This window comes from Microtus ochrogaster, chromosome 24 (assembly GCF_000317375.1).
Source record: "Microtus ochrogaster isolate Prairie Vole_2 chromosome 24, MicOch1.0, whole genome shotgun sequence".
NCBI classification, from domain to species: domain Eukaryota; kingdom Metazoa; phylum Chordata; class Mammalia; order Rodentia; family Cricetidae; genus Microtus; species Microtus ochrogaster.
This window is the reverse complement of record NC_022024.1, coordinates 4,056,452-4,067,732: the sequence shown is the minus strand read 5'-3', so window position 1 is coordinate 4,067,732 and position 11,281 is coordinate 4,056,452. Positions and strand designations below refer to the sequence as shown.

Below are 11,281 nucleotides of genomic sequence, written 5' to 3'. Positions count from 1 at the left end.
AGAAACCCTGTCTCGAAAAACCAAAAAAAAAAAAAATACAGAATTTTAGCAGTGACTTTTAATTTATTCTTGTTATTCTTCTGTCTGCTAAAGTATACATTTTTAAATATGCATATATAATTCTAAAATCTGGTATTTTCACCATTATCCTGACTTAACATGATTTGAAATTCACTTCCTTCTCTACTTTTTCCTAATCTGCACATGTATATTGGAAGTACACAGTATATAATGGAAGTACACAGTATACAATATGTACTGATTCTTGGTATGCAGTCCCAGATTCCCAGTAGAGATTCTGATCGTGTCAAAGCATGATACCGGAGCCCCTGCTGTTCCTCCACAGTTCATCCCATGACTAAGATCACTACTAGGTAACTATGAAGTGTATAGCATATACAGTGTGGATCCATAGCACAAGGGCAGGGTCTGTCCTGGGCTGGACGAGTAATTGGCATGTAACTTCATTATACTCAGATGGTGTGAAACTTAAAATATAGGAAATGCTTGTAGAATTTTCCACAAAATAATCTCTGACTACCATTGACCACTGGCACCTGCAGCCACCTGAAACAAAAACCACAGATAGAGGAGGAACATCTGTGTAGGAGACGCCTCCTTTAGGAAGGCAGCAAAGGTTTCTTAGAATCTCTTACCATATAGACCTTGAGTAAGTTTTTTATTAAGTGATTATAGTAATAAAATTCACTTCATAAACTACCTCTAGAAATCTATATTTGTTACTCTTATTCGTTTTCTGATGTGTTTTTCATACAGATATGAAAAGTTGATGAAAATTAACCTAGAAACAGCAGAGTTGGGTGAAATTTCAGACATACACACCAAATTGTTGAGAGTAAGTATTGGTGAATCGTGACAGTTACAGGGTGGACCATAACCTGTTCTCTGCTGGTGAGAGCTCATGTCTGTGCTTCCTGAGAAAAGTGTCACTTCCAAAGCTCTATGGAGAAAAGAGACTGTGTGTGTGTGTGTAGGCTTGATATGATTATATCTTATTCTATATGTATTCTTAACAATATATATGATAAACAATTATATTTTCTATATATTTTCTTAGATATACACATACACCATATCTGCCATTCAGTTCTTTGTGCTATTTCCAAATGCTTTCTGTATTTTCAGCACATGTGAATTTTATCTCTCCTACCTCCCATCCCACATTTTCTGCATTTTTTGTTTTTAATCCTTATGCTGTCATGTAATAATGGATTTCATAATTGGTTCTTTAACATGCAGTCAAACATTGGTGATTAAACTTGCTTAGAAATGACTGCAAATTCAGAAACATCAGATCTCTTTGAAAAGTAAAGGATTGGGAATCCTTCGGCAGTGGGTCATTTCTATAACTAGAAAAGACAGTAAGGACACAAGTTTGCTGGACACAAAATAGATGTCAGAATGGATTTCTCTTTAATGCAGAAGTCCACACAGTTATGTACTGTGGGAGCTGATTACTGACTCCCAGGCTGCCTGTTTACCCAGACACTCCTGATGGGCTGAATAAGGCCTTTCAAAAAGACCTAAATTATTTTCAAGTTATGCATATATATGTGCTGCTCTGTGCATGTGTGTACAGGTGTCCCTGCCTTGATCCCTGAAGCTGGAGTTGGAGGCAGTTGTGAGCCATCTGATGTAGGTGCCAGTCCTCTGGAAGAACAGTAGTAGGTGCTCTTTAACCGCTGAGCCTTCTCTCCAGCCATCATAAGGCCTTTAGTAGTTCTTTTGTAGTTTTGGTTTCTCTGTCTCAAAAATTGTCAGCTTCTTTATCTCATCAGTTAAATAAAAGCAGAACTATGTGTTCCTGCAAGCCTGTAGCATTTAAGGGATTCATAAGGTGGAAGCTAGGATGTAAAGGAGGGCCCACAAGACAGCTCAGCAGATAGAGACACTTGTTGCCATGCCTAACGCCCTGAGCCAATTCCCAGAATCCTCCAAACAGAAGCTCCACAAATTGTCTGACCACCACACATACACTGTGCCATGTCTGCACCCATTCACACAAAGAAAGAAACTGGAATTAAAAACCTTTTTATAAATAAGGAAATCTGAGGGCAGGGATTGAATAGCTTGCTTGGTAGGACCTGAGCTCCATCCCCAGAAGCTGTGTGTTGTGCACAGCCAGTACCACGGTGCTAGGACGCTCCCTGGGATTTACTGCCAACCGCTTAGCCCAGTCAGTCGTGGGTTTTGACCTACTCACGCATGTACCCACTGCACACAGACAGGGAACGCGGTAACAGCCTGCTCCTCTTTCCATAGTGGACTGATCTTTAGTTGTTCTTGTCCATGATTTTAGATCTAGAACAGTGGTTTTCCAAAGAATGAATCACAATGAGTAACAGACTATGAAGTTTGGTGCTTGCGGTCGGTGGCATCCTTAGAGAGAATAGAAGATGTCACAGCACATCACATGCTACAAGTCTCTGCCCGGTGAATAAAACTTTCACTTTACTTACTCACACACTTTAAATGATACTTAAAACATTGGGAAAAATTTTAGGAGATAAAGTTATTTAAAAGTCAGAAACAAGAGGAGATGTAGCTCATTTGCTTGAGTGAATCCTTAGCATAGAAGTTGTAGTTTTAAAATAGCACATATGCCTACCACCACTCCCCCCCTAAACAACAACAACAAAAACAGTAACTAAAGGTGTTTGTGAGTATCCTGCAGCAGTCAGCAGAATGGCACATTGAACAACAGGATCAGCCTCACCTGAAACCAGGAGAAACAGTGGAGACCCTTAGACCGAGCCTCCCATGGTTGGCATTCTGACCTAACCCGTTGCTGTGTTTAGCTCTCCAGTTCCCAGGGGACCATAGAGAGTGGCCTTCAGGACATTGACAGCAGGCTGTCTCCAGGGGGGTCGCTGGCAGACACCTGGGCCCATCAGGAAGGCACTCATCCCAAGGACAGAAAGTAGGTTCCAGCCTTGGGGGAATTTCTGTTTCTGTTAATTGTCCTTTGTTGCATCAATCCCAATAATTTACTTGGGTTTTTTTTCCTTACATAGTGTAGAAAAACTCCAAGTCCTGTTAAATTGCATCACAGAGATTTACTATCAGTTCAAAAAGGACAAGGCAGAGCGCAGTAAGTAACGTTTGCTGTTCCTTCACCTGACGTGGGCTCGTGAGTGTGGGTGGAGCAGCACACCTGTGCCGTTTAAGGTGGCTGCTTAACAGATGTGCGGGGAAGGCTGATGAACCAAAAGTTAGTGCCAGCCAACCTTTCCCACTCCCCAAATTAAGGCCACGAACCCTCGATCTTCTGGAGGCCTGGCCGGCAGCACACAGGGAGGGCTTCCTGGTGGCCTGAGGACAGAAGTCAGCAGCACATCTGACACTGCCCTGCTCTGCTGCCTTATGCTGCCCAGGCCTCTCTTTTTAAAGAAAAACTAGAGATGTGAGCTTTATTAGAAATATCCTGACTTAAATGTTGATAGTTAATTTTCATTTTTAAATCATAACTTCATACTAACCAAATTAAAGTGTAAACGAGCCATATGTAGCCCGTGGGCCCCAAAATTTTGATGCCCACCTCAAACTCTTAGCCTTTTGGAAGCAGTAATCTCCAAGGAGCTCAACTCTGCATTAACAGAAGCTTTTCCGTTTTCAGGACTTGCTTATAATGAAGAGCAGATCCACAAGTTTGATAAGTAAGTATCCAGGCTGGGTTAAAACCGGTTCTTTTTGCTGCTTATCTGTAATATCTTTATTTCTTGTTAAAGTTGGGATTAGTTACAGGTTCCACTGTGGGTCCACATTGTTCAAGCCCACTCATCTGGTTCCTGGTTGGGAGGGCCCTAGGACAGAAGAATGGCTGAGAGAAAGGCCCAGTTCTGCTCACTCAGCTGTCTCTGCCTCCATGCTGTGCTTACAGATGGCAGTGAGGAGGGCTCCTGAGGCCAGCACAGCCCTTAACTAACTCCAGCCAATAGGTATTGGGGCTGGAGATGGCTCGGTGGTTAAAAGCACTGGCTACTCTTCAGAGGACGCGAAGTCAGTGCCCAGCACCCACATCAGGTGGTTCACAACCACCTGTGCTACGGCTCCAAATCCACAATAATTCTAAAACAAACAAAAAAACATAAATGTCATGTATTTCAAGTGTTTTTCTGTTTATTTTGACTTTCGAGTCAGGGTTTCTCTGCATAACCCTGGCTGTCCTGGAACTCGCTCTGTAGGTGAAGGTGGCCTTGAACTCAGAGATAGATCCCCACGTGCTGTTATGAAAGACATGTGTCACTGTGCCTGGCTTGAAGTGTTTTTAATCAAAGGTAGAAATTGTGAGGTTATTTTAAGCCTCATGTTTTTTCTCATTTGCAGACAAAAACTGTATTACCATGCAACAAAAGCAATGAGCCACTTTACGGAAGAGTGTGTTAAGAAGTACGAAGCTTTTCTGGCCAAGTCAGAAGAGTGGATGCGGTGAGGAGGCTGCAGTGGGGACGGGAGGTCGGCCGTGCCGTGCACTGTGTGCTGTGTTTCAGTGACAGCCCCAGGAGGCTGCTTGCTAACAGGCTCTTATTGGTTTTCAGAAAGATGTTTCTTCTGAGGAAACAGCTGTTATCTCTAACTAATCAGTGCTTTGATATCGAAGAGGAAGTGTCCAAGTATCAAGACTACACTAATGAGGTACAGCCCTGAAGTGGAGTGGGGGAAAGAGCTTTTCTGTGAGAGGACTGCGGAGCGTGGTCCTCATCACCACTGCAGGAGACAGGCCAGAGGACAACTCTGGGGCGCGGTTCTCTCCCCCAGCGTGTGGGCTCCAGGGTGGCTCGGGTCCACAGGCCCGGCAGCACCCTTGCTGCTCACCGTCTCTCCCTCGCTCACTTTGCTTCCAGATGTTGAACAATTGAAACACCTGATAATTCATCTTCGACTGTTTGTAAGGAAAATTGCTTTAGAGGGTGTTGGCTTCAATACTTAGCACTGATGCCTTTGAAACAGGAACTCAAAAACTATATTGGGCTGTAGACTAGTGGTTAAGCGCCTGCCCAGAGTGCATGAAGTTTCCCACGCCCCTGCAGAGTCGGTGTGGGGAGTCCAGCCTTCCTGAAGCTCTAAGTGGTCCTTTATTGGCAGTACGTGCCTTGTCTAGAGACACCTTTGCTTTATATTACAGTTACAAGAAACTCTGCCTCAGAAACTGCTCGCAGCCTCTAGTGGAGCCCAGCACGCCATGGCCCCGATTTACCCCAGTTCTAACACTTTAGTGGAGATGACTCTCGGGTAAGCAGCGTTGTTGGAATTTGGAAGTTCTAACACTTTAGTGGAGATGACTCTCGGGTAAGCAGCGTTGTTGGAATTTGGAAGTTCTAACACTTTAGTGGAGATGACTCTCGGGTAAGCAGCGTTGTTGGAGTTTGGAAGTTCTAACACTTTAGTGGAGATGACTCTCGGGTAAGCAGCGTTGTTGGAGTTTGGAAGAGCGCTGCTTGTTCTCATTCTAGTTTGCAATCTGTTCTCTGTTTACTCTGCTTGGTGTCATTTCATGACAGCGTGGATTACACAACTAAAACGCTGCAAATTAATTCTCGGATGTTGAGTGTCTTTGCTTTATCCCCCTAGTATGAAGAAATTGAAGGAAGAGATGGAAGGCGTGGTTAAGGAGCTGGCTGAGAACAATCATATTTTAGAACGGTGAGTGGCGTGGGCTTGGCTGGCGATGTGGCTGCAGCTCGATCAGAACATCTCTGCTTCTCTGTCCTTCTCTGTTCAGAAGGTGTAGTGATGAGACAGGCAAGGGACATCTTGGCCCTTACTCTTCCTTCTTGTGTGATGGGAAACCGTGATGCCCTTTGGCATTGGTTTTTGTTGTTACTGTTTTGTTTTTGACAGGTTCCCACTCTGTAGCCCTGGTTATCCTGGGACTCACAGAGCTCCACCTGCCTCTGCCTCCTGAGTGCTGGGATCGAAGGCGTGCGCCATCACGCCTGCTTATTTGACTCTGCACAGGGATCGTTGTCACTTGATTTTCCCATTTGGGCCTTCACAGTTGCCCAGACAACAGTACTGGGGCTGAGAGGTCTCCAAGGCCACTGCACACCTTTTATTACTGAGGAGGAAAGCAAAGTTCTGTCCTAAGGAATGTGCTTGTTTTAACACAGTACAGTTCATGCTGAGGGATGGCACTGGGAAAACATCTCCCGTAATTAAACTAAGAGCAGAAACTGCATTCTCAATGAAGTCAGTACAGTTCATGATATCACAGTCTCAGATCCGAGCCACGCCCTGCGGACAGGGCTCATGGGTGCATGGTAAGATGCCTGCGGGTGTTCAGGGCTTCAGAGGAGTTGTGTCCTGCAGTGCCAGCTGTCAGAACACCTCAGCTTCACTTGACTTTTTTTGGTTGCTGTGTATTCAGAAGCCTTTGGCTGTGCTAATTTTTCATGACTCCTCCCCCGTCCACACATACATTCACTTGCATGAGTGAAATGTTTGGAACCAGAAGTGTTTGAGGCTCCTGAATTTTTCCAGATAATGAAATGTGGGCCCAGCACGGGGGGTGTTCCGTATGTCCCTTATACACATAAGCTGAAAGTAATTTTATACAAACTTTGCTATGCCTGCATTATAAATGCATCTTGTCACAAGAGGTCAGAATTTTTATTTTGTGCCTCTTGTCAGTGCTCAAAAGTTTCAAGTTTTGAATTATTTCAGATTTTAAGATTCAGGGTGTTTGATTTGTAATGAAAGCCAGGGCAGCAGAGAATATCGTACAACCTATATACATAGATATCCTGGTTTTACTTCTAGGAGTTTTTGTATCTGAAATCATTCTGACTCAGTTTTCCCTCTAAATGTCCCATGCTGCTCCAGGGACACCACTTGCTACCTCTTGAAACATGAATTCTTGCAGGCTCACTTTTTTGCTTCCTCTTGACTAGTTTGGTACTCTTCACAAGGCTTCCTGTCTCCCTCATCCAGACTCCCCTTCTGAAGCTGCAGGGGTAACCTGTTAGCTTGGCTCTGCGACCACAGTCCTGGTATTTACAGCCAGAAAGCCAGAAGAATCTTCTAAAATACTGATATGATCATGTTCCTTCCTTGCCTTAAAAACTTCTAGCCAGGTGTGATGTCTTTAATCCCAGCACCGTAGAGGCAGGGACAGGGGGATCTCTGTGAGCTCAAGGCCAACCTGGTATAAATAATCAGGGCTACACAGAGAAAACCTGTCTCCTCCCCCTGCAAAAAGGAGGAGGAGGAGGAAGAGGAGGAGGAGGAGGAGGAGGAGGAGGAGGAGGAGGAGGAGGAGGAGGAGGAAGAAGAAGAAGAAGAAGAAGAAGAAGAAGAAGAAGAAGAAGAAGAAGAAGAAGAAGAAGAAAAGGCAAAAAATTTCTAAGGCTCTGTTACAGGAAGTACTATCTACATCCATGTCTGCACTGAGGAAGATGTGGTGTCTTGGTCGTAGCCTGTGCACCAGCATTACTGCCTTCTACCCAAGAGTAACGCCCTGCAGCCAGGCTCCTTCCTTCGCTTGCCCTGGAGAGCACCATTCCCAACTCTGTGTTTCAACCTTTAAACCTAACCCCTCACTCAGAAGAGAATCTCTAATTCTTATAACACTTTTTAAAGTACATCACTTCCCATTCTCTCTTAAAAAATGTTTTCCAGGTTAGGGAACTGGTACTTGCTACAAGCCTGACAGCCCACATGCTAGAAAGACCTAACTCCTCCACACAAGCACCATGGTGCGTGTGTGCAGGATGCACACACGATAAATACATGGGATTTCCAAAATATATTTTCTTGAACATTTTATTTATTATTTTTACATGTTTCATTGTTTTGTCTGCATGTATGTCTGTGAATCACTTGCATACAGTGCTCCCAGGGGCCAGAAAAGGGGCTGGATTACATGGACCTGAACTTGTAGATGGCTGTGAGCCACCATGTCAATACTGGGACCAGCCCGGGTGCTCTGGAGAACAGCAGTCTCTACCTGCTGAACTAGCTCTCCAGCCCCAAGATATGGGTTTGTTTTTGTTGTTGTTTTGTTTTTTGAGACAGGGTTTCTCTGTACAGCCCTGACTGTCATGGAACTCACTGTGTAGACCAGGGTGGCCTTAAACTCACAGAGATCCACCTGCCTCTGCCTCCCGAGTGTTGGGAGTAAAGATGTGCGCCACCACCGCCCAGCCTTGTTTTTGTTATTAAGCTTCCCCAAGCCACTGAATTTTATTTCTTCATATAATAATGCCCCTCATTTTCAGTATGACATAGAACAAATCATAGTTGCTTAAGTTATTTAAAGACAAGCCTGGCAGCCTGAACTAAATCCACAAACCGTGGTAAAAGTGCCGGAGAGAACAGGCTCCAAAGTTGTCCTCTGACCTCTAGCTGTGTGCCCATTAATAATAAATAATAGTATAATGATAATAATAACAATAAAACATTCTTCTGAAATTTTGTTTCTATTGTGCAAATTATATTTTATTCTGTAATTCTTCTCTGGAGTCAGGAATTTCTCTGGCTGTGAGAAACTGGCATATAGCTCATTGGTAGAGTTCTTGCCCAGCTTGTGTGAGGGTCCTGTATTCCATCCTCAGGATACGGGGACCCCAGAGAGCAAATGAGTAGATCTGCTGAAGTTTTCTTTTTTCTCGTTTTGTATGTTTTAGGTTTGGTGCTTTAACAATGGATGGTGGCCTCCGCAATGTGGACTGTCTTTAGCTTTCTAGGAACTCTGGGAAGTTCTGGTTTGCACAAGAAGTAACACTGGGTAATGAAATGAGCACCTTTTTTGGTGGTTCTTATTTCTACAATTCAGTATTTGATGAGGTCATGTAAATATGTACAGTTTGTAAATATAAAAATATATATATAAATTTTTGGCTGCTGTTCAGATGTAATTTTGCCTTTTAAAAACATTTGTAAGTCTTCAAGGCAGACTGACCTCAGTGAGCTGAAGAAGAAAGCCATGACCAGCCGATGCTTTGGGATGCTGTCCCCAGTGCTTCAAGTGAGGCTGGAAACGTCTACTGCTTGGTGCCTACGGAAAATATTTTTAAATTGGCATCCTTAAAACTCAGAAAGGACTGGTAGTGGAGACCTTTGTGAAGGGTGGAGTGGTGGCTTTTGTGATGGAACAGAGCCGACCCTCTGCTGACCAGGGCCAGGTCCTCTGACGCAGGTGAAGTGGCATTATTTTTTTTGACGAGGTGCCCAGATCCCCGTTCTCCTCGTATGTCTAATTTCAGGTGAATTATTGAGCAAAAAAATTTAAAGTGAACTCATTGTTTAAACTTTGTTTTTTCTTTGCTCATAAATGTGTAATTGTCATTCAGATTCTAGTATCATTTCAATTGTTTTAAGCTGTACATTTCTGTACTTTAATTCTGTTAACTATTTCATGAAATATTCTGCTTACTATTTCATGAAAAAAATAAATTTCTCAATTTTAATTAAGCTTGTGTGCTTTCGTATCTCTGGTTAGTGAAACAAAACAAGGTGTTATTGTCTGTTTAAACCAGGGAACTGACTGTCCTACCACTGGGTCACATGACACCACTGGGCCAAGTCCCACCACTGGGTCACATGACACCACTGGGCCAAGTCCCACCACTGGGTCACATGACACCACTGGGCCAGCCACGTCCCACCACTGAGCTACATCTTCGGTCCACAAGTTACCCTGAAGGGAGCCAGTCTCATGGTGATGGGAAATTATTCTCGGAATATTGATGGGGGATAGCACTGTCCCTCTTGGAAACTTCATGTTGTACGAAATGAAAGGCAGTGTTGTCTTTGAGAAGCCTACCCGGAGCTCTGGGCTGAAGAAGTGACTTCATCTAGAAATTTGTCTGTCCGTGACAATTTTGATTGGCTTGGGTTTTGGTTTGTCAGATTGCTGAAGGACAGTTAGGCAGGACCTCTGAGCTCTGAAAGACATTTGGGCAAGGCAGCAAACAACTGTAACCCGGAACTGAACTGAATTAGCATTTTATGTCACTGATGGGCTATTACAGCCGTTTCCAGTGTCACCTACACCAGTGGATGTAAGAGGCGATGCTTGCACTACTTAGAACAGTTAGGTGGTGTTTGGTCTCAAATAAGCCAAAGGCGTATTTAGGCCCACATCCTCTTTCCTGAAGCTGGCCATAGTGGTACTCACACCTGCCGTTCCAGAGGCTGAGGCCAGTCACTGGAGCAACACAAGCACAGTCCTCTCTAGGGCCAGCAAAATGGCTCAGTGGGTTACAGCGCTCTATTCCAAGCCTTATCTGAGCTCGGTCCCCAGGTGGGAGGACAGAACTAGCTCCCATCACTTATCCTCTGACAATGCACACATGCCCACAAGGTAGGTAAATCAAATAAAAGCAGAACTTGTGAAGAGACACTGTTGAAACGTTGAAAGAAATGCTTAGCAACATTGTTTTAGCCAGGCACACACCTTTAATCCAGTGCTCAGGAGGCAGAGGCAGGCACATCTCTGAGTCTTAGGCCACCCTGGTCTATAAAGCAAGATCCAGGACAACTAGGGCTATACATAATGAGAACCTGTCTCAAAAAACAATGTAAAAAAAAAAAAGTATGTGTAATTTTAGCTAGAATCTCTTCCCCATATCACTTTGGAAGAACAATGTACCTGAAAAAGCCTTAAACTTGCAGTTCCTTAAATCCATGTTTTGTTTACATGTTAGTGGTGAGGTGCCCACAGAGGCAACAGGCTTAGCTCTCCTGGAGCTGGAGTTACAGCAATGATGAGCCATTTGACATGGGTGCTGGGAACTGAACTCTGGTCCTCTCGAAGAGCCACAAGCACTCAACTGTGGGCCCATGCCTCCTGCCTCCACGCTTTAAATTTACATGAATTTGTGACCCACTGATCACAGGACTGAAAATCCAAATCCCTAACATGTACTGAAAACAGAATAGGAATTAAAAGGATCTGATCTGAACTAACACTCAGCAGGGTAACAGCTGCTCTCATTTGTCCTTGATGGAAATCAGACCCAAACAGTTGCCGTGGTAACATGCTGTCCTACCACGTGGCTTCCCTTGTTATTTTAAGGATAGCCCCAATAGTCAGTCTGGTTATTTTAGGAACCAAACGGTGTGAGTAGAGGGATAAGCTTGTGTTTTTTGACTCAGGTAGAATGCATGAAGATTGTTAGGCATTGATGTCCACTGAACAGTGGCACACTCAGGAGGCAAAGGCAGGAGATCACCAAGTCCAGGGCCAACCTGGGTATAATAATAAAACTCTGGCACAAAATATGATGATGATGATGATGATGATGATGATGATGATGAT

The 11,281-nt window shown here is 44.0% G+C and overlaps 1 protein-coding gene across 1 annotated transcript in view; it reads left to right on the top strand.

The window, feature by feature from the left end:
• The window catches only part of Tbk1 (TANK binding kinase 1), a 39,512-nt gene extending 30,103 nt beyond the window's left edge, over nt 1–9,409 (top strand). Inside the window, 9 exon segments of the mRNA XM_026784545.1 lie at nt 676–856; nt 2,820–2,941; nt 3,036–3,112; nt 3,638–3,677; nt 4,348–4,449; nt 4,560–4,656; nt 5,147–5,253; nt 5,593–5,664; nt 8,646–9,409. Coding sequence (XP_026640346.1) covers nt 676–856; nt 2,820–2,941; nt 3,036–3,112; nt 3,638–3,677; nt 4,348–4,449; nt 4,560–4,656; nt 5,147–5,253; nt 5,593–5,664; nt 8,646–8,697 — 850 coding nt within the window. The 3' untranslated portion in view covers nt 8,698–9,409.
• The last annotated feature ends 1,872 nt before the right edge of the window (nt 9,410–11,281 follow it).